The sequence below is a fragment of the Equus quagga genome, chromosome 13 (assembly GCF_021613505.1).
Source record: "Equus quagga isolate Etosha38 chromosome 13, UCLA_HA_Equagga_1.0, whole genome shotgun sequence".
Classification (NCBI taxonomy): domain Eukaryota; kingdom Metazoa; phylum Chordata; class Mammalia; order Perissodactyla; family Equidae; genus Equus; species Equus quagga.
The window spans coordinates 4,457,871-4,481,292 of NC_060279.1; the positions used below are offsets into that span (position 1 = coordinate 4,457,871).

Consider the following 23,422-nt stretch of genomic DNA (forward strand, 5'->3'; position numbering starts at 1 on the left):
GGGAAAAATCACTGCATTTTTTTTCTCCCCCAAATAGCACAGAAGCGTCAGATTCTCCGCTGACAATATGAAACACATCTTCTGGATGAAAGAGGAAATTGTGTGTAAGGAATCCCGCAGCCATGCTTCCTAACTGGCTAAGACAGTGCTGGTCTCACGTAATTTTATTCTTTTCATAAAAGATTATTTACTAATTTCTAACTAACCACTATAGTGATTTTCTTTGATTTTTTCAAACAAATCTATTAAATAAGTAATTAACATTAAATAAATAAAAATATTAATTATTAAATAGTCGATCTGTCAAACAAATTAAACAATTAAAAATTATTCTATTAGACCGTGTGTTCTGGGTTTTGGCTTGGAAAATGCAACCACGGTATCTCTCTGCATCTCTCTTCTTTGGGTGCAGGGGCAGGCCTTGATAAAGTCGTGAAAGGTTTGTCTTTTTGACTCCTTTCAGCCCCCTTAGCTGTGCTTCTTCACTCACTGTTCATTATTCCCACCCACCAGTGTCCTAGTGACTCGTGGAGTCTCTCTTGCATCTCATTCCTGCAGACTTTGCTCTCAGCTGGCTGCAGCTGAAGAAGCAAAACGTGTTCTATCTCTAGAAGGGAGGGAGGGAAGAAGGGCGCAGCTTTCTTGAGCTTCCAAACTGTGGAAGAGTTTGACAACGCAGGCACGAGAGGTGGTGTTTTTCAGTTGGGCTGAAGGTGGAGGGGTGCATTCTGATACGTCTTCAACCCACACCGTGAAAGCAGCTGTCCACTGCTCAGGCTTGTCCTACAAAGATTTCCTCCAGGACACAACTGCATTTTGATGAGATTAAGGATTTAAACAGGCGTATATTAGGAGGGTGTATAGCCTGTGCAAAAAATGCAAGGTTCAGATAGAATACTATCTACGTTTCCTACTTTACCACCTCAGAAAAGTTCCTGGCATCTTTCTGGGTCTCAGTTTTCTCGTATATAAAATGAGGATAAAAAGATCTACTGAGGACTGTGAAGAATAAGTACATGAAAGAGCAGAGTGTCTGGCATGTGGTGAGCGCTGAGAAGTCGTTACAATTCACACAGATTAATACACTTGAGAGAGCCCAGATCTAAGCAAATGAAAAGAGAAAAGTTTAGGGGTTGGAGGCAGTTCTGAGAGCTCGAGTTTTCTGCATTGTTGACTTTCCAAGCTTAAGATCCTGTGCAAGTGATTTAGAGAATCAGAGTTCCAGTGCTCATCCGCTTGCTATCTTTCTGCTACGTGGCATGTTAGAAGGGGAACCATATGTTCTATGCTTGGGACAGTTCCAGTTTGCCCAGCTGTATAAGACAACACAGTCCTAGTTTACGCCTGTTGTCACAGTGTAATTATGAATAATGCCCCCTTTAACTCTTCAAGGTATTTTGTTTTGAACAATGCATTTTATAGTTACCTACACACGAAGAACATCAGCCCTGTGTCTTTTTATTTCAATGAAACATTTTACTAGCTACTGGTTTTCTTGATCTTTCCAGCTGTCTGAGATCCCTCACACCCCAAATGCCAATAAATAAAATTGCAAAAATACCTGCTTAAATATGCTCTCCATCACATACTTTTGTAGGGACAACTCCAGTTCGGGATCTGACTCCAGCGTGCATGCAAGCCTCAGGAGGTCTAGGAGGGGAGAAGGAGAGGCAGGCTCAGAAAGGCTTGGCTCTGCAGTGCCAGAGAGTGGAGCCTCCCAGTCCCCATGCCCTTGGGCAGTGGTCTTCATAGTTCAGTCAAAGGACTCTGGGACACCTAGTAGCCGGATAGGGCCAAGGGAAATCCAGTGAGAAGTTCTTAGAGATTGCTGGTTTCCCAAAATTCTGTTGCATGTAGCTCAAAACCCTGTTCTAATTGTTGTCACACTTTGGAACTTGGGGAAGTTTTCACCTCCAGACTCGAGCCAAAACTATTGTCACAGGTGATGGGAATGGACAGATGAGGGGATGGCAGTAGAGGACAATGGTGACAGAATGAAGGGGATGATAGAGTTGAAAGAGCAGCAGGAGTAAGATTCAGGAGACTGGCTTCTGATCCCAGGTATGATACTGTTACCACCCGAGGGAGGTTGTCTGCCTGCCGCAAGACATGCCAACAGTCGAGGGGTAGGTAGTAGGAGAGAAAGGGTTTAATACAGCTTGCTAGCCAGGGGGAAGATGGCTGACTAATGTCCAAAAGAACCGTCTTACAGAACAAAGACTACAGGCCAAGTTATATAGGGGGCTGGTCTCCAGGTGGAGCAGACATCTGGTCATCAGGTGGGACAGATATCTTGTCTTAGTTCCTGATAATTTTTTGTTTTGCTAGATATGCAGAGACCGGAGAAATGCCCTATACCCTGATTTAGTTTAAAGATAATAAGAATCAGAAGTCATTCAAAGTTACAATATGGTCTCTTTTCTACAATATGGCTTCCCTTATGTCAACCTTGTGCTGAGCCAGTATTAATACGACCTCACTGTGTAACCCTGGACAAGTCACCTCACTTCCTGATTGTCTCTTATTCCCTCATCTGGGAAGAAAGCAGTGGGATCTCCTTATCTCTATGGTTCCCTTCACTATAGTTGTTGAGAGCTCCACACTCTGGAATAACTGATAGGAGGTGGTAGGAATGAACTTGAAGAAATCAAAAATAAGGGAGAAAGAAATGATGATAGGTTTTCAGCAGGGAATAATGATAATGTGAAAAAAAAATGAGATGAAAAATAAAAATAGAGTCTGAAAGGGATATAAATTAAGAAGCAAATTTACTTTTAAAGTGTTTATTGGGTATAGTCGAAACACCATGCTAGGCACTATGTGGGAATAAAAAGGAATAAGGAAACTTGGGCTTTTTCCTGGAGGCAGTTACTGATTAAACATTCAAATATAATGCGTAAGGAAAAATTAAATAGAAAAAAATAGTTAGGCCAAATGGCTAACAGATCATAAAGACCAGAGAGATTCAGAGGAAGCAGTGGTCAGTATGAGCTGGTTTAATCAGAAAGGAGTTCACAGGAGAACCAGAAATTTAACTGCATCTTGCATTGACTTAGGGCATTTTACTAGAAGGATTGAGGAGGGCATGCCCAGCAGGGGGAACCGCGGAGGTTAAAGTCAAGAATGAGCACAGTAGGTTAAAGACCTGGGGAAGACGCTAGCCTGGCTGGAATCTCATGTGCGTATTGGAGACTAAGAAGAAATGACACTGAGCAGACTGTGGAGAGAGGAAAGGAGCTCAGAAAGAGTGGGAGTTGTAAAGGCCAGATCATACTGTGGCAATGGTTATGGAGATGGATGTGAGCCAGTTGTAGAAGAAAGAATTTGACTGGTCTTTCTTCCTGGTACCGTGGGAGGTAACTTCTAAACCTTCGAATTTTCCAAGTAATTGGATTGTCTTTGTTATTCACGGTTGGCCCTTTGGACCATACCTGAATTTATGCTAATGAGAAGACTCAGGATAGGGGCTGGTCATGCTGGAAAGACCAAGCACGTGATGAGAGGGGTGGGGCTTTGAGCCAGGTGATAAGAGCCTGACCTCCCGCTCTGAGGAGGGGAAGCAGGCAGGAGATTGAGTTCCATCTCATGGCCAATGATTCAATTCAATCATGCCTCCTTAATAAAACCGCAATAAAAACTCTGGACACCCAAATCTTGGGTGAGCTCCCCTGGTTGGCAGCCGTACATTGATGTGCAGGGAGGGAGATGTGTCCTGAGGATACAGAAGCTTCCTGTTTGGGACGCTCCCAGACCTCACCCTATTTCTCTCTGTGGCTTGTCCTGATTTGTATCCTTTACAATAAAACTATAATCATAATCACAGCACTTTCCTGAGTTCTGTGAGTCATCATTGAGAATTATTGACCCTGAGCGCAGTGTGGGAACCCTTGGGTTTTAGCCAGTTTGTCAGAAGTAAAGGTGGCCTGGTGATCCCAGAGCTGGCGGCTAGCGTCTGAAGAGAGGGGAGTTTGTGGAGGACTCAACCTATGATATCCAGCTTCAGGTGCTTAGTGCTAGAATTACGTTACGGTATTACGGTGCCCCAAATAAGGACTGAGGAAGCCCTTAATCGAAGGTACCATTAAGATCTAGGAGATGGGATGGCATAGCGCGCAAGGAGTGTCATTAGACTTTCTCCAACTCTGGAGCTTTTGGGTTCCCAGCCTTTCCCAGTCAATTTTCCCACAGTTCCTCCCTGGGCCCCTCTCCCAGCCCATTACCTATTGCAGCTTTGTAAAAGTACAAACTTCCATTTGTAATGGTCAAGATATCCACACCTATACAGAAATGATGAGACAGAAGAATCATTCAGAGATGTTTCTGAAGTTTCTAGTTTGGATGAGGAAGCAGTTTTTAGGAAACTCTAAGTGAGAAGTAGCTTAGAGTTTAAACATTGTTGAAATAAATTTCTAGGCCCAAGATGAAATAAATCTCTGCTCTCTGCCAGGGTGCCATGTCAGCAAACTGAAACTTGGATAACTTTCCTGTCCCTATGAATGCTCCACTTGACCAGAAACGCAGAATATCCAGTCAGCCAATCACCACACGCCAAGCCAGCTCTGGGCCTTCTCACACCAAACAAGATTGACTGTGGCCCCAGCCAACCAGATATTTCCCATTTGTCTCTTCCTTGTTCTTTATCCTGCATCCTATAAAAGCTTCTTCTCTTCTGCCCCATTTTGTAGCTCTCCAAAAGGAGACTGTCCACTTCATGAAATGTTAAATATAGTTTGTTTGTATCACCTAAAACGTCTTCTTTAATCATTTTTTAACAACATGTTCATGTTGGAGTGCATGTTTGACATCCAGCAAAGATAGCCCATAGCCAGTTTTTTTATGAGCCTAGAATTAAGGACAAAAGTCAGGGCTGAAATCTGGCAGTTAGGGCTGGGACTTGGGTGAGGCAAGCCACACGCAAAACCTTGAGAGTAGTGGCTCCTTACACTTCGTGCCCTAGGCTCCTGCTTTCCTCACCCTGGTCCCAGCCCTGTGGGAGTTATAAGGAAGTATGGATAAATGGTTCTCCCAGAGGTGAGTAGGGAAGACTAGAGGGTCAAGGAGAGGTCTCTGGAATCACCAACATTCAAGAAATGGGAAGGAAATGAAGCCAAGGGCACTGACAAATGGATGGCTTGAGGGGTCGAAGCAAAACTAGGAAAGAATTTTCTTGAACCCAAGGAAAGAGGAGAAGGTAGTGTTCAGAAAAAGGGAGTAATCTAAGGCTCCACCTAGGATGAGGCCTGAGGAGAGGTCACCTGGTTCGGCAAGCTGATGGCCATTAGTGGCCTTGGCATAAACAGTCTCAGTAGACAGGAGGAGAGGTGGATAGAAGCTAGATGTCAGAGGCTCTAGACTGAAGAGTAGGTGAGCACATGCTCCCTCAGGCACAAGCAATCAGTGTTTATTGGGTGAATAAACAAATGAGAGGATAGAAGAAGAGGCACAGACATACAAACTACTCTTCTGAGAAGTTTGGTGGTGAAGGTTAGGAGAGGAAAGTAGGGTTCACAGAAGGTTCATTTTTTCTTTCATCAGGGGGGAGTCTTGTAAATGTTTGGGAGATGAGGGAAAGGAGCCACTGCCAAGGGAGAGGTAGAGGCCCCGAGGAGGGTTGTACTGAGCATTGCTGTCGTGGGGAATGAGAGGGAGTTCTTCTTGGTGTGTGCTAAGGACCGGGAGCTGCATTGAGGCGGCCAGCCACTTGTAATGGAACCCTTGGCATTGGTATATGACTCTACCGACCGCTGGTAGAGGCAAAGGCCCTTGTCCATGGAGGGTACTTACTTTTGTGGTCACCAGAAGGATAATAATCCAGGAAAGTCATACACTTTGTGAAAAACTTATCAAAGTTAAAAGCAGGGGGTGGTTTTAAGAAATTCACCTAAATTTTAAAAAAGAGAGAGAAGTTTTTGGTTATTCTGAGGGTTGTCTGGTCCTCCGAATGTAATTTCTCAGCAGCAAGGGCAGGCGGTATGCTTTTGAAGGCCCAGGACACGATCGCCAGAGACTGGCATACTTCAGCAATGAAGGTCTTTAATTTGGATGTGGTTGCATTAAACATTTCTCCAATTAGTTGTCAAGATCTCAGCCTTCATACATACACAGAGCGCCATTCCAGGGGGCTAGCCTGTATACTTTTCCACTCTTAGAACTTTCTTCTTTTTTGTTTCATTCATAACATTTTAATTCAAATAAAACCTGGCTAACCTGTAAACCATTTCTTTCTTATAAGTGTGAAAGCACAAAGGGGGCTGATGCCTCAGAGGGTACCAGGAACATCGCCAGTAATAAGATTCCTATTAAGATCATGAACCCCATGATGTGATACACAAAGAATGGCACAACTTCGTTTCTGTGGTATTCTTGCCCCGCAAAATGGATAACAGTCCAATAATGAGAAAATATCAGGTAAAACCAAATGGAGGGGCATTCAACAAAATAACTGATCAATACTCTTCTTGAGTGTCAAGGTCATAAAAGAGAAGGGAAAACTGAAGAACTGTTGTCACAGATGGCAGGAGACTAAGTAAAAATAACAACAAAACGCAGTGCGAGAGCACGGATAGAATCCTGGAGCACCCCACTGAGGACTTTACTGGGAAAACTGGTGAAATCCCAATAAGGCCCTTAATTAGTGGAGGATAGTACTGTGCCAATGTTAATTTTCTGATTTTTCTATTGCACACTGGTTATGAAAGATGTTAACATTTGGGGAAGCTGGATAAGGGATATATGAAAACTCTGTATTACTTTTGAACTTTTCTGTGAATCTAAAATTAATTAAAAATTAAAACAATTTTTAAAGGCATAAGGAATGATTGGAGAAGCTGGGAAACAGGGCATTGTTGTCAGCCAGCTAGGTCACACAGCCTGGATGCATACTACCGGAAAAGTGAGTGTGAGGGTCGTACTGGAGGGGTATAAGGATTGTAGACTGAGGTACGGTGTAGGAGTGCCTCTCATCTTTGCCATTGTCTGCGTGGACTCTCCATCTTGTCTTTCCATTTGCCGTGTAGTCCCATTCCTGGTTCAGCTAGCGGCATAGCTCTCCTCCCCTATACCCACTCTCAGAGCATAGTTTCTCTAATTGGCCATATTCCAAGGACAGTTCTGCTTATGGTCAGTCTTCAACGTAACCAGTGTCTCCTACTGGGCAAGGCCACAGGAAAAGTCTCTCTTCCCTCACTCGCCTTTGCTGCCCCGGCGTGCCTCCAATCCTCATGCTCAGTCATGTCTCGCCCTGAGTTAGGAGGGTGTTGAGCAGTGAAAGAGAAGGCCAATGGCAGCCCTGGAAACTATAAACCTCTGCTCCTGGAGAATAGCCAGGAGACCCTTTCTATTTTTTAAGCAAGGACGCCAGTCCCCTAAAAGGCCTCAACACCCAAATTTCACATCCTTAGTTATCACAGAGAAGCCTAAACATTTTCTCTTGAGCTAGCCAGCCTTGGCCCCTCCCAGAAGAGGCGTCTGGACGACAGCCTCGTGGGTCTAACCCAGACTGACCCCACCTGAGCATCCCGTCCAGGAGCTTCCCGGAACCTGCCTTCCCCGTGGCCTTCCTGATGGGGCCCTGGCACAGACGACAGGACTCTCTGCAGCAGCAGCATCACACCTACCTTAACTGCTCTCCGGTCTGGAATCCTCTCAATTTCAATCATGCTCCGGTCACAGAGCTGCCAGCAGTTTGGTGACAGAATGACGTCGTTCATCTGCGCCATGTTCTGTGCAAGGCGCACATCGTCCACTGCCTGGCCCATCACCAGAAAGTAGTTGCGTGTTTCGTCTCCAAAGACCAACATGGTGATGTGACCGGCAGACAGGCCTGGCAAGGAGGCAAGCAATGGGTGCACGGGAAGCTCTGAGTTGCCCCCCCAGCAGCAGGGATTCTTCGAAAAATCAGACTGTACTATCTCAAAGCAAAATCTCCTGTCTGGAATTTTACATAAGAATCAGAGAATGCCTCCTCCAGGCCTGCGCCTTCCAAAACTCCTCTTCTCCCAAAGCTAGAAAGTTGGCTACTAGTTTTCGCCTTTTTTGTGACATTTATCTCCCTAGTTGGCCCTGTTAGTCCTCAAAGTTATTTTATCTTTTCTTCAATTTGTTTATACCTAAGGGCAACAGAGAACAACAAGAACAACTTCAATAACTTCTATTTGGGGAGGATTTCCGTTTTATCAGAGACTGAGGCTTGAACTGAAAAGAAACCCTGGAGGTCGAATTTCAGGCAACAGCCAGAGGAGAAGCGGCAGTGGGGGGGAGAGGAGTAGGCGCTCTGACAGTCCTGGCAAGGCGGCCTCTGCTTCCTTTCACGCTGTGAGCGGAAGGGTTTGGTACCCGAGCCACAGAAGACAGAATGTTGTAAAATGTGACATGTACACAAAACGTATGTATAAAGGAACCATAGACAATACACGCTTCTTTTAAACGACTGATTTAGCACAATCAAAATTGCTTTTTTATCTGCTGCGCTGATTTCCCGATAGAGTTCTTTCTCCCTCTGAAGCGCGCTGGTGCTTAGACTCATTAGAGAAAAGGTCCTGGCACCCCTCTCTGACAACCAGTCAAGATGCACATGAAACGTTTGGGTCCCCATCATTCTCCGTAACATCAGACTCTCTAGGTGTTAACTTGGAACAAATATGCAGTATTACAACAACTTTGATTCGTTCAACAGAAGATTTAACTTACTTGGAAATTTTGAATAACCTAAAGAAAGCTGAGAAACAGTTAATTGGATAATTCTGACACTTCAGAATTCTAAGTTTACAAAGCTGAGCAGGGCAGAAGCTGACACCAACTGTACCTCGCCGTTTACGCCTGTCGGCGTCTCAGTCCTCGCCTCTGAAATGGACACCGCGATGCCTGCAGCTCAGGACCGTGGGGAAGCGAAAATGACGTAATGCGTGTAACGTCTGCAACACAGTGTGGGAATATACGTGACTGTTATTACGTGTCTGAACTTGAGAAGCCCTCGGTTAAGCTGGAGCTGTGTTGCAGGCTGTCCATTAAGCTTTTCTTGCACATGGGTCTTATGAAGTGGGGGGTGACCAGTCAGACGACGTTGCTGAAGCTATGTAATCACAAGCTACTTTCTGTTGTACCTAATGATACACATTGTTGACAGCAGCAAGACCTAATAATAACAACAGTAATAGTACTAATAAAGACTATTTTGTGGAGTGGTTACTATGTGCCGGGTACTATACTAACTACCTAAATTTACTCTTTGTAAGAGCCTATGAGGTAGATAGTAGGATTAACCCGAATTCTCTTAACTGGTAAGTGAGGGAGCCAAAGTTCGCCTTCTGGCTAACCTCATTCCAAAGTTGAAGACACGATGGTGGGGCTGAGCCGCTCCGTCCCACTGTGTTCTCTGGGAGAGAGGCCTCAGGAGCCAGGACCCGCGCTCACACTGCTGCAGCATCTCTTCTTTCTCAAAAGCTTACCTATCTTGACCCGGACATCCAGGCCTTCTTCAGACTCCTGGGTCTCAAACAATCCATGGATCTCCAGGCTACATTTAATCACCACCGTGATAATGTCTTTCAGGTACTTTCGCTCCACCTTCCACAGGGCCAGCAGCGCGTCGCCTTGAAGAGACAGATACACTGGGGTGGGGGGTGGGGCTCTTGACCTGCCCTGGGGATCAGTCTATGTTGTATGAAATCTGTACAGAGAGTTACTCTTCAAACATTCCTCAGCCCAGCCTCCTGGCCATTGCTCTCCCTGAGATGCCCCCTTTATCAGAGCACAAGCACCTCCTCAAGCCTTTGTTACCCCTCCCGTCTCAGGAAGCCCCCATACCTGCAAATTTTATGATGTCTCCTCCAAAAATCAACACTTCTGAAAAAAAGAGAAAATAAGTTAAATCAAACTCTGATTTCTTAAAGCTAACAAGAAGAATTCATTCTTCACCAGTGGAATAGAAATTAGGTTAAGCGAACAGCAATTCAGGGAATGGACTTATACTGTGGACGTCACCCCAGACAAGTCACTGCAACCCAGCTGAGTCTGCTTCCGCTACTGTCGAGTGAGTACGTGGAACTAGATCACATATGTGCTCCGTTTCTGTGAACGGGAAAAGGTAGGAAAGAAGGAGATGGGGTTTCTGATAGGCCTGAGGACAGCTGCCTTTCTCCCACGATAGTGGAATGCTTTTTGCTGATCGATGTATCTTATGAGCTGGGCTGTGAGTGAGCCTGGGTGAGTGGGTGAGTGACAGGGCTCCCTAAGAACTGAGAATCAGAGAACTGGGAAACCACAACTATGGTCAACCTGGGTTGTTTATCACCAACTTGCATTTTGTTTATGTAGGCTTTATGACATAAGTGGACATTTTTGTCTCTTATTTATGCATCATCACAAATTTGTTGAGCATTGTTGTACTGAATGCAATGCAAAAAGGAATTAGATACAGTTTCTGCTGTTAAGGAATGTTGAATTTTGTCTAGTGGGTGATATTAAGATATTACGAGGGAAGTTGGAGACTGAGAACAAGTTGGCCCTAAAGTTTACCTCAGAGTAAGTCCTTTTCTTCACGAATAGTTCAAATTAATAATGCAAACAAGATATTAGGCAGAAGTTGGAAAGGAGACCAAACTTTTCAGTCAGCTGTAAGTGCTTCAGAATCCATCATCAGGAGACAAATGCCTGCTGGTTAGAAACCACCCATCTCTGGGGCTGGCCCAGTGGTGCAGCGGTTAAGTGCTTATGTTCTGTGTCAGCAGCCCGGGGTTCACCAGTTTGGATCCCTGGTGCGGACGTGGCACCACTCAGCAAGCCATGCTGTGGTAGGCGTCCCACATATAAAGTAGAAGAAGATGGGCATGGATGTTAGCTCAGGGCCAGTCTTCCTCAGCAAAAAGAGGAGGATTGGCGGCAGTTGTTAGCTCAGGGCTAATCTTCCTCAAAAAAAGAAAACAAACATTTCTTCAGACAGCCTTCTCTTGAATACTATGTCCTGGTTGTTGTGATGCTAGCTCTTTTGAGTTGTTGAATATGCCTAAAAGCATGACTGCTACAGTTCTCTTAAAAGCAGTTTCTACTTCAGTCTCTCAACTAGTGCAAAAGATTCTTTCCTTCGAACAGTCTGTATTAATGATAAGAATTACATTGCTTCACTTGTACTGTATCACATTTCAAAGAAGACTGGTTTCATACATATTTCATGGGGAAAATGAAGAGTGCTAAGCAACAGTACTCTATCAGTTTATAACCAACAAAAACAGAAAAACAGTGAACTGCAGTATTCTGGAGTCAGAAGCCTGCGGGGACACTCACTCTCCACGATGGCACTGATGTAGTGGTTGAGGATCTCCACCAGCTGCTCGGCCCCTCGGTCCATGTACATGGCTGTGCTGAACCTCTCGGTCATTGCAGTAAAACCTGTAATGAACATGCAGCTGGTTGCCCTGGCTGCCTGGAGGAACCAAGCAGAACCAGGAGAAGAGGACCACGCTGGAGAGCAGTGGGCCTCAGCTTCTCAGAACTGGCAGGGTTTCTTCTTAATGGCCTTTGTGGATGGTCAAGTGTCAAATATGCAGCCTCTTCTACCTATGTTTGTTATTTTAGGGGTCAGGGAAAGGTGCCAGATATATCTTCCCTCCAAATTTCTCAATTCGTACAGGGGTGACTACAAGCCCTTTAACTGGGTACAGATCTTCCATTCCATGGTAACGAAAACACACAAAATTTGAATGCTGTTGAAGAGGTGGTGAGTTTACTGTTAAGACGTAAACCACCTCTGGAGAGATCATTTGCTGAGGTCAGTCTTGCCTAGGATGTGAGTGGAGCTTGGGGGTCACGTCAGTGAAGTCGGGGCAGGGACACAGAAGGCTGAAGTTCCAGGTGTGGGATTTGGGCATCTTAAAGATTTACCCAAACTGGACGTGCTGGATAAGGGAAGATGAGAGAGAGCCAGGTCCACAGGTTATCCCTCCTCCTGCCTCTTTTCTCAGTAGGAAGGTCTGCTCTAAGGACACAAAAGCTGAAAATGGCCCCCCGCTGTGCAATCAAGCTGTGTGTGTGTGAATTCTGACATGAGCCTGCTGTTCACCCATGTTAAACACTCTTTTTGTGCTTGCCTGAAATATCAACAAACATCAAGACTCCATCAAAATAATCCACAGAAGGTCGCTCTAGGGAGAAATTTCCATAGACAATGAGATCTGGTAGATGAGCTGCCATTCTGACGATGGCCCGGTCCTGGGAGTCTCCCTTTCGAGTGTTCATGTTCAAGGCAAATGTTCAGGATTCTACGGTCACAGCAAGCAGTCCCCTAACAGACCTGCTGGAAAGAAAAGCTGAGAATGGAGGAAATTTGACTTCTATTCATTCGCTCACTTTCCTCTTTATTTTTCTCCACTTGTCTTGTTCTAACCTGTGGACTGTTTATTTCAGTGATTGAGTGGGACCGTGTCTGACTTGTCGAGTCACTCTTCAGAAGGACCAGTTTTCTGCTCAGAGGAGAACAACCTTGAACAGCTGTTGCGTAGGTGAGCGCCATTACAAACAGGATGGGGTGAAAGAAGGTAGCTGAATGGGCCCATCCATTGTCATGAAGGGGTGAGCCCTCCATGTGCAACTCCTGGAGTAGAGGGGCCGGTAGCACTGTTAGTCAGTCTGGGCCCCTCTCCTTCTGTTCTCGAGTTTCCTCTTCCCTTCTCCCTCCCTTCTGATCTCTCATCTTTGCTCCCTCCATTTTGAAAATTTAAAAAAGTGTACATGTGAGTTTATGTGTGTGAATATTTATAGAAAGGCGAGTAGCAAAGTGGAGTATTATATAAAAGCAAGAGATTAAGTCTATTAAGGTATAGTCAAACATACAGAGGGAAAGAATTCAAAGGTGTGTGTGTGTAAAGCTTTAAACTGGAAGTGGAAGGAAATGTTGAAATTTTAATTTGTTACCTAGTTAGTTCTGAGAAAACTAGGATTTTCTAAAGCCTTCCTTTAGCTGCAGGGCGATTAAATGCTGCCACTTGAATGCTTGAATGTTGTGCAAATCCTACTCTAGCACCCTGAACAGGAAGAGCGTCTCCGACTTTCTCAGCGCAATCCAAGTTCCTGGAACAGGTGACAGCGAAAAAGGAGGAACAGGTCTAGAGTAACAGGGAGGAACTGGCTCGTGATTTCAACCAGAGATAGGTCACATGGGATACGCAAGAGTGTCAGAAGGAAAAAGTGAGACAGGTGACATGTATCTTAGACTTAAGGAAAGCATTTAAAAAAAAAAATCAGGGAAAAGAGTATATTTAACAGACAAACGTTAAAGTGTATAGAAACCTCTAAAACTGAGTCTAAGTATTAGGTATTGGACAACCTTTAAAAGGAAAGGCCCCGGTAAACGCAAATGTTAAGAAGGGAAGAAAAGATAGAGAAACATGTAACTAAGGTTGGAAAAAAAAAACCAGCATTAAAAACTCAATCAAAACCACAGCATATACCAGGAACAGTCAACAGATAACAAGTAAACCCAGCGAATAATTTCAGATAGTGCACTTGGTGAATGTTATATGAACTTTTAAGAAGGGTGTGAGAAAACTGAATGCCCAAAATTAAGTCAAGACTTAGGAATAATGCTGAAGTTAAGAAAACCTAGAGGGATTTTTAGACTTTATTGAAAGCAAGGAAATGAATAAAAGAGAAATAAGGACAAAGCTTAAATATAGTATATTACACAACTCTGCGTTTGTTTCTGCCTTCTCCACTGTGGAGAATTGAAAAGTATAATAAATATTTCTAAGAAGGAATTGAAGTCCAAAATAGGAAAGTAGTGATAAAACACCTGGGCATTTTAAATAAATTCAAGTAGCCAGGCCCACATAACCTACATCCGTAAGCACTGAAAGAACTGACAGATGAAATGTCAGTCATCTCAAAAAATAATGGAGAACAAGAGATGGAGTGGAAAACTGGAGATGGGCACATTCTCTTCTGATTTCCAAAAGATGAGGCTCCATGTGGTTCCAGGACGCACGGACTGGTAAATGCAATGTATCAGTCAATGTAAGCTAGGGTATGAAGTGCTAACAAAGCACTTCAAAACCTCAGTGGCTCAACATAAGAAAGGTTTATTTTTGTTCATTTCTTGCTCATGCTCCATGTCACTGTAGGTGGCTGAGGCTCTGCTCTGTTGCTGCCTTCACTTTGGGACCCAGGCTGGGACATTCTGGCTGCCAAGACAGTGGGAAAAGAGGATTCGAAGGGGCAGGCTCCTTCTTAAAGTATCCTCCCAGAAGTGACATACCTTACTTCCACTCACATGACATTGGCCAAAGCAAGTTGTGCAGACACGTTTAATTTCAAGTAAGTGGGGAAGTGCAATCCTACCGTATGTGCAGTGGGAGAGAGAGCTGGAATATTTGTGATATTCCAAATACTAGATAATATGCGAGCACTTAGATCAGGAAGAGCTGATTAAAAGGAGTCAAAATAGATTCAGAGTCAAGAGCATGCTAGCCTTATTTCCTTCTTTGAAGAGTTGTTACACTTTTTTTTTTTTTGGTGAGGAAGATCAGCCCTGAGCTAGTATGTATTTCCAATTTTCCTCTATTTTGTATGCAAGATGCCACCACAGCTTGGCTTGATGAGCGGTGTGTAGGTCCTCATCCAGGATCCAAACCCACGAACCCAGGGCTGCCCAAGCAGAGCACACAAACTTAACCACTACACCACCAGGCCAGCCCCACTTTTAAATCAAGAGAATGCTATAGATAAAGTACATCTTGACTTTGACAAGGCATTTGGCCAAATTTCTTACATCCTTTGGGTAAGATACAAAATTATAGGAGTGATAAAAATATACTTAGCTGGTTAGCAATCCTCCCTAGAGGATATTGATTCGTGTTCTAGTGTCGACCCAAGGAGAAGCCTCTATGGGCGGCCCGGAGGGCTTAGATGAAGATCTAACTGGTGGGAGAGCCAATGCTCTGAGTGACAGAATCAGGATCTTAAAATGCCTTACTTGACTGAAATAACGAGGGAATTTCAGAAGAATAAATGCAAAAGTGCTATATTTAGAATTTTAACAAAATGCAATGCATAAGTGTGTGGTGTGTAAAACTAGATTCACTGAGAATTCAATGCTATCTTTTAAAAGACATTTTTATTGAAGCATATGTGCAAAAAGGCACAATTCATAAAAGTATTGCTGAATGAATTTTTATAAAGTGAACAAATCCGTGTAATTCCTACTCACATCAAGAAAGAGGACATTACCAACGCTACAGAATGTCACCAGCACCACAGAAGCTCCTTTCATGCCATTTCTCTCTCCCTCCCCAAAGGTAACCTCTCTCCTGATTTCTAACACCACAGATCACCTTTACCACTTTTTAAACTTTATATAAATGGAATCATACTGTGCATATTTTTTTGGATTTTTTCTCAAATGTCTGTGATATTCATCTATGTTGTTGTGTGTATATAAATTGCTCACTTTAAGTGCTCTGTAGTATTCCATTACCTGATTATACCACAAAGTGTTTGTCCATTCTACTATTGACCTATGGGTTGTTTCCAGTTTAGGATGTGAGGAATAATTCTGCATTCCTGTACACATGTTTTGGTGAACATATCTCTGCATTTCGCTTGGGCATGTACTTAGGAGTGGAATTGGTGGGTCATAGGTTGTACATACATTAAACTTCAGTAGACCCTGCCAGTCATCCAAAGTGGTTGCACCAATTTATACCCCACAAGCAAGATATGAGCCTTCAGAAGTTCCACATCCCAGCCAACACTTGCTATTGTCAGTCTTCTTAAATTTTAACCATCTTGGTAGGTGAGTGGTTGTTTGTTTCCCTGGTGTACTAATGAAATTAAGCACCTTTCCACATGTCTATTGGCCATTTGGATGCAATGCAATCTCAAGGTACATAAGCAGTGATCAAATCTGATCCAGAGCAGTGGGTTTAGTTCTGCCCATTTTAGTTGAAGTTTGTCGACTATGGAACATGAGGAATGATGGGAGAGATTGGAAATGTTAAGTCAGGAGATGATGATATTTGGATGAAAATGGTATTTGTCTTCAACTATTTGAACTGAAACGTGCAAGTTGTGAAGTAACGAGGAGACACAGCCCCCCGTGCAAACTCCAATGCAGGCCCCGCATTTGACCCAAGAACTCGCCTACTTCCTCCCTCAGGGAGGGACTGGGTTTGGCTAAGCGAGAATAACATGCGTGAGAGAGTTGAAGAGGGAAAAGAAAGTTGGCGTTTTCTCCTCAGTGGAGGAAGCTAGTTTATCAAAGAATAGGTGATCTTGATACTATGGTTTCTGCAGGTAGGGTGCTTGGCAGGGGCTTCCGCAGACATGCTGAGCAGCCGCAGCACCGGGACAGGACCCAGCAGGACCGAGCAGGGTCAGCTCCGGTCTCCCCACGCCTGCTGCTGCTCATTGACCAGCTCTACCTTGTTCCCTTTGGCTACCACTTGTAAGACTGCCAGTTTAGCAAATAAAAGTATAGGATATCCACTTAAATCTGAAGTTTAAATAAACAGTGAATAATTTTTAAATATAAATATATCCCCAATACAGCATTTTATCTAGCAACCCTACATCTAGCCCACCAGTTGACACTATAAGCTGTTTTACACCCTCTTCCCAGGCACAGCACAGACTATTTTGCTTTAGTTTGAACACTGTGTGGAAAGTGGGTCCAGTTTATGTTCTGTTGCTCCAAAAGGATCAGCTAGGATCAATGGCTGGCAACCACTGGGAGGCAAATTTAAACAAGGTAAAGATGAAAGTTCCAACTGGGCAGTCTTAGGAACTATTGAATTTCCTTGTGAGAGGCCAATACAGCTGTCTGCCTGTGAGGCTGTAGCGTGATCTTTACATTTAGTGGAAGGACCAATCAGATGATGGCTAAGATTCCATTGTTTTAAAAATAAGGTGATTTGAGGGGCCGGCCCCGTGGCCGAGTGGTTAAGTTCATGCGCTCTGCTTCAGTGGCCCAGGGTTTTCACCGGTTCGGATCCTGGGTATGGACATGGCACCACTCATCAGGCCATGCTGAGGCGGCATCCCACAGGCCACAACTAGAAGGACCCAAACTAAAATATACAACTGTGTACCGGGGGGCTTTGGGGAGAAGAAAAAAAAAAGGAAGAAGATTGGCAACGGATGTTAGCTCAGGGTCAAATCTTTAAAAAATATAAGGTAATTTGAGGACTTGGATAGTTTTTTCTAAGTTTATGATTACTAGGCAAGGAAAGTAGACACATTTGGAGACTAAGATGACACATGTAGAAGGGAGACTAGAACAGGGAAATTATTCCTGCTCTGAAGAGGCAAAGACATCTAAAATGAATACCTGAGTTTTCCTTATGAACACCCATGAGAAGACAATAGAAAATTTCTATTTTAGAAGATTTAGTTTACTGCTTTAAGTTCTGCCACAGCAGAAAATGATTAACGATATTTACTTCGTACAGGCACATATCACATTGTAATTTCAATTTATTGAGCCCTCTTTATGTGAGGCATTTTACATAGGTTGCATTTAATCTTCAAAACAGCACTGAGAGGCAGGCCTGATTGTCATTTTACAGACACAGAAATTGAAGTTCAGAGAGATTAATTTGTTTTAGGTCACACAGTTGGAAAGCGCAGGTCTGGGGGCTTTGAAAGCCCATGTTCTTTCTACCGTACCATGCTACACCCCATCTGTGTACGTTTTATGACACTTTAGGGGTGTTTATGACCTAGAGAAAGGATGCATTTTAGAGCACTTTCAATGCGTGTTGATGGTGCCATCATCAATTATCTGGCCAATTCAATCTCAGTCAAGAACAGAGCTGAACAGTGAGTGGGCACCGAGGGAGCGTGGCAGTGTTTAGGAATGAGGCTATCTCACAGAGCAAAAGAGCAGGCAGCTGAACGAAGCCCCAAAGACATGTCAAGAAAGAGTTTCCTGAAGAAAGGAGAGTGTGTACAGTTTCATTCTGCTTAAAGAAAATTCAGTGGTAGCCAAAAATGAAAAGGAAATTAAAGATCAATTACGTCTTTTATTGTTTCCCTAAATATCTCTTTAGACACTTCTAATAGATTTCAGTTTCCATCCAATTTCTCACCAATATGTAAAATCAGGGGGCCGGCCCTGTGGCTGAGTGGTTAAGTTCACATGCTCCACTGTGGCGGCCCAGGGTTTCGCCTGTTCGAATCCTGGGTGCGGACATGGCATTGCTCATTGGGCCACGCTGAGGTGGCGTCTCACATGCCACAACTGGAAGGATGCACAACTAAAAATACACAACTATGTACCAGGGGGCTTTGGGGAGAAAAAGGAAAAATAAAATCTTTAAAAAAAAAAATCAGGTTTTATGAGTCCACAGGAGGAGATACTCTGAACTTTAAGGGACAGGGTTATCTGTCGGGAAAGCTTGCCAGACCACTCTAGCCAAGGCAGTTTTTCCCCTGAGCTCTTAGGGCACTTAGTGTCTATAAACTTATGTGCCTTCTTTTCAATTTAAATATCCTTGATTATCTATTGATGTGTTTCTATTATGTCTTCCTCTGAATTGTAAGTTTCTCTGCTTTGGAAATCATGTTCTGCATATCCTTCTTTCCTCCACAGCATCTTCCTAGCGCCCCCTTCACATGGCGGGCATTTGCTATCAGATGCTGGAGAGAGGTAAAAAAAGACAGTAAGCTAGGAGAACAGAGCATCCACGATCCATAGCATGAGGCAACATTTAAGCCTTCAAGCTTCTAACCTCGTTTAAAAGATTGACACAGAGATAGACACAAGTTGAACCATGATTCCTAGCCCAAGGCCTTCTCACTTTCCTCCAAGCGCCAATACCTATCTTAATCCCAGACGGTTGCCCTCATCTTTCGCTCTGTAACCATTCTTCCTACTGAGACTTCCACATACCTCCGCTTCCTCCAAGGCTGGGGAAAAGCCAGAGCCTAGATTAGGGACTAGATCTTTCAGGAGTGCAGAAAACAGCAAAAGGGCCTGGTTATTATTCTGAAGACAGCAGAAGTGCCATATCTGTTGATAGCTGACCCATAAAATGACAGTTTTGTCTAAAAGCCGTTTTCCTGGCCACACCCTCATCAGAAGCTCATTGTTTCACGTGCACTGACCATGCTTCTGATTGGCTGGCACTGCCCTCCCCTCCCCCACCAGCCCTAGTGGCCTATTGCTCTTACAGGACTGGCTGTACCAGGTTCCCTTGTCTGGACAAGTGGGGCGAGGGTCAGGGAGACTGCTACGACCCCAACGTAGTTTTTGCAACTCTTTCCCTGACCACATGGAAGGTGGTTGAAATTAGGCAATAGTTGGTAGGTGATCATCATAAAAACACCTATCTCCTAAGTAAGCAAACACCTAATTCTGGTCAATAATGATTATGGCGTTTAGTAGGACTATATAGGTAGAATGCATTCCGTACTCATCTTCAAGCATTTGTGTGAGGTAAATTCTTGTCTTGTCCTTTCTGACTGGTCAAGTGCACACTTCTAACCAAATTCACCCCAAAGATAACTTGCAATCCAACGTAGCCCCGGATTTGAGTTTCTTAATCCAACGTGACTCTGGCAAAATGTGTTTTAAGAGGGGGGCATATTTTCTAACAGCTTAAATCATGTTTTCATTTTCCAGCGGTTTTTATGTTTATCACAACTGCAATTCACAGTTAGTGAGACATATGTAGGACTTGAATTTTAAAAAGTTGAACTGAAAAAGCAAGCAGACATTCTCAAATAAAGTCCAGCCTTATATTTACTGTGTGTTTCAAAATGTTGTACAGCACAGCTGTCTTAAGGGAGGAAGAAAAGAGGCTCAATGAATTGTTTGTCGAGTGCATTTTCTGGTGTCGTGGAAACTAGTCAATATAATTAGAGTCATACCTCATATAATTAAACAGACTCCTTAGGGAGAACACCAGTCTTAATAAATACCAGTGTTTTCTATTTCTGTTTCATTATATAAACAAGCTCCGGTAGAAACTGCTTTGCTTTACAGAGAGAAATCTGGGCCTTGAGGTCAATCCTTGTTAAGATTCAACCTTCCAACATCATTTTAACAACTTGAAAGAGATAATCTGTTTACCCTGGAGAGACAACAGCACTGATGTACTTTGGATCAATGTTTCTTTGAAGCGAATGCCAAACCACAACAAAAGATTAGGTTAAGACTTTATCTCTTACTGAGTATTCTCCATGGCCTCTGCCCCGCACCCCAAGCAGCCCACTCTCTGCTCTAATGTGTGGAAGGGTGAGGAGTTCCAACTGTTCCTATGTCAGACGGTGTGCAGATAGGTTAACAGAGCATATTCTTTCTGCAATTAACTTAAAACTTCCTTTGTCTAAGAAGGTACTTTTCTGATCTACTTTTAACAAGCTTACCATTTTCTGAAACCTTCTACATTTTATTTAATACTCACCTTGGATAAGGCACTGTGCTAAAACATTATCTGACTAATCTTTACAACAATCCTATGAAGTAGGTACTATTATCATCTCCATTTTACTCTGGAACATGATAAATCTCAGAGACAAAGGTTAACAAGGTCTCACAGTTACTGTGTGGCAGAGTTGAGTTGAAACCCAGGCTGGTCAGACCCCGCATTGAGAAAACTTACCTAATGAAGTCATCAATAAAGACCTAGAGAACTTTTATACAGAATTCTGATCAAGAGATTTGTACCATGGTGAAAGGCATTTTTATGGGGTTTAGTACCTACATTCATAATAAGGATTTCTAGCATATAAATTCTAAGTTTTGAGGGTAGCTGTGAAACTGACCACTGGGCTGTGTTCCAAACGGCAGTGTGAGTTTTCGATTGGATACATGTTAGAGCCATTGAATTTTTAAGATTCGATAATGGGATGGATGAGGGTTTTTGGGCAGACAGGAAGCATGAGATGGTGGTCTGTCAACGGAACTTCTGAGAGCCAAGAGGGTGATTATCTGTGATTGCATCTAAATACTACAATTAATTTCATCGACCAGTTGGGCTTAGGAGAACCCATACAGAAAAGACCCGGTTTTAATGAAAAGGAAGTAAAACACCAATTCAACATAGACACGTCAATAAAGCTTTTTGTGTCTATGCCATATTTCATCATAGATGTTTCTCCTACATGCTTAACCGTAGGAAACACATACACGTTTGCACACACACGCCAAACAATCTAATTTAATAGTGTGGATTATGAAAAGAAAGTAGTAATAATTTGACTCTCCAGGACCTCTTCACTTCTGCTTATGTCAAATTCTCTAATCCTTCCTCCTCAAAGATGGACTATAGTGAAGGGATAAATGATAAAGTGCAAGGTTTTCAATAACTAATTGCCAAATTTTGATCAGTTATAGTATATTATTCAAAAAATTCTTTTTTCACTTGCTTCTTCAAATTCAGAACTAAATTGCCTTGCTGATTCCTCTGGCTACAGCTCTAGCCAGGACAGGCTTTGCTAGGATTTTTAGAAGAAAGTTCAGTACTCCAGATTGGATCTCAAATCAAATAGACTGTCATTTCTAGTATGGAGTAATCTACGCCCAGTCTCTCCTCCTAATGGGGACAAAGCTCATAAACGTTTACAGAAAGTCAGCTATGTCCCAGGCACTCTGCTAGACACTTTCTTAATTTGCCCAAAGTCATAGATCATGGCTTAGAGCTGGGATTCAAATTCAAGTCTGGCTGATTCTAGAGCCTTTTCTGCCACATTATATCAGTTACTGAATGTAATTCGAAAATATAGAAATCCTTTGTTATTCTGTAGCTTAAAAGAATTTCACACAATATGCAGGAAAAAAATTCTTCAAGATTCTTCAAGTTAAAAGATTTTAAAATCTGAAGTCATTTTGCTAGCCATTCCACTACCCATTTCTCACTCTTGTCAGCTCTATTTCCCTTCACTTCCAGCGACTCACTATCCTTCACTGCGGAGGGGCTCAGAACAAGTCACCCCAAGATGTGCCACTTTGGCATGTAGATGATTTTGAGCTAAAAATAATCAAGGCCCAAAAGACTCAAGAAGAACCTTTGATATTCCCCCTAACTGCTTAAAAAGAAGTTGGAGGATTAGTTGAAGGAAGGAGATATCACTTTATACAACTATACTATAACATGAACTAGGTGTGGCAGAGAGGGAGGAACCTCTCCAGGCCTGTTTGATCCGTCTTCTCTCCAGCCCATTGCTTCTGGACAGCCCCAGCAAACTCGGTTTACCAAAGAGTAACTCTTTTTTTCCTTCCTGTAAATTGCCCCTTTCCCCTTTGAACTCCCAGGTCTCTGCCCCCTTCTCCTTAGTCCAGAATGACATACATATCTCATTTTGCCTGACCGTCTTTGGAATTTTTCATGTTATGTGAATTCCCTGTGTGCACGTATTAAATTTGATTTTCTCCTGTTAACCTGTCGTATGTCATTTTAATTATTCAACCAGCCAAAAGAACCAAGGAAGGAATGGGGAAATTGTCCCTTTCCTGAAAACTGTACAACAGATTATTTAAACTCTTAACCATCTTTCAACTCACTTGAATGTGTGTGCTCTTATATATCCACACTTCGGTTGACTAGAACAGAAGGAGACCAGTGTTACATATGAGCAAGTATGATTTATTGTGGGCAAATAGTAGAAAAAATGTTCCTAATATCCATAGATAAGGTCCTTACGTCACATGTAAAGAGACACTTATTAAAAGTGTGCTTTATTTTTTGTTGAATCAACTACTAACTCCCAGTTACAGTTAGATTTCTTTTATGCCTTCCAAATTTAGCACAGTTAGCATCACCTTATCAATAATCAAATAATAAATCCAACTAGGTCCCAGCGGTTATGTCCAATCCAGACCATTCAGGCGATCAGGAACTCTTTTATTTGCTTGCTTTGGCTTTTAGTTCTTGGTTATATCTATAAAGAAAAGAGAAAGAAACAGAATCATGAATCCCAACAGATCAATTATAATGAGAAGGGAAGGGAAGCCTATCCCATCTGTTTCTCCCTAGCAGGGGCTGTACAGCTGTCAATACAATCTCCTCCAGGGCTTGCAGGTGGACACAGGCAGGAGGGAAGTGACCCATGGACTTCATTTGCATCTGGCTTCCAATGGCCAAAAAGTTTTAACAACTTAACTGACATACAGTTTCCTGTACAAAAGCATTATTTTAATGAGTATTTCATTCTTGAACTATACAAGAGTATGACAAATATGTGACCATATGTATAAAATTTAGCAAAATGTGGTCATCTAGAACTTTTTATTTTATACTTACAATGAACCTTTCCTGAGAATAACACCAATTGGGAATCACTGAAAATAAGACATGCTTCCTTGATGCAAGCAGGCTACTGGGTCAGCAAGTTGTAAACACTTAAGTTTATTGGCGGTGGCCCAGGGTTTCGCCGGTTTGATCCTGGGAGCAGACACGGCACCGCACATCACACCACGCTGAGGCGGCATCTC

At 43.1% G+C, this 23,422-nt stretch overlaps 2 protein-coding genes across 2 annotated transcripts in view; both read right to left on the reverse strand.

Annotated features, from left to right (window-relative positions):
- The window catches only part of ADCY10 (adenylate cyclase 10), a 76,539-nt gene extending 64,308 nt beyond the window's left edge, over window positions 1-12,231 (reverse strand). The window contains exons 1-7 of the mRNA XM_046683648.1: window positions 12,084-12,231; window positions 11,281-11,385; window positions 9,805-9,843; window positions 9,447-9,590; window positions 7,617-7,822; window positions 5,785-5,881; window positions 1,562-1,650 (exon numbers count right to left, since the gene is read on the reverse strand). Coding sequence (XP_046539604.1) covers window positions 1,562-1,650; window positions 5,785-5,881; window positions 7,617-7,822; window positions 9,447-9,590; window positions 9,805-9,843; window positions 11,281-11,385; window positions 12,084-12,231 — 828 coding nt within the window. The remainder of the gene's footprint in view (window positions 1-1,561; window positions 1,651-5,784; window positions 5,882-7,616; window positions 7,823-9,446; window positions 9,591-9,804; window positions 9,844-11,280; window positions 11,386-12,083) is intronic.
- Window positions 12,232-22,553: 10,322 nt separating this feature from the next.
- MPC2 (mitochondrial pyruvate carrier 2) overlaps window positions 22,554-23,422 on the reverse strand; it is a 28,530-nt gene continuing 27,661 nt past the window's right edge. Inside the window, exon 5 of the mRNA XM_046681521.1 lies at window positions 22,554-22,869. Within this exon, the coding sequence (XP_046537477.1) occupies window positions 22,833-22,869 (37 nt within the window). The 3' untranslated portion in view covers window positions 22,554-22,832. The remainder of the gene's footprint in view (window positions 22,870-23,422) is intronic.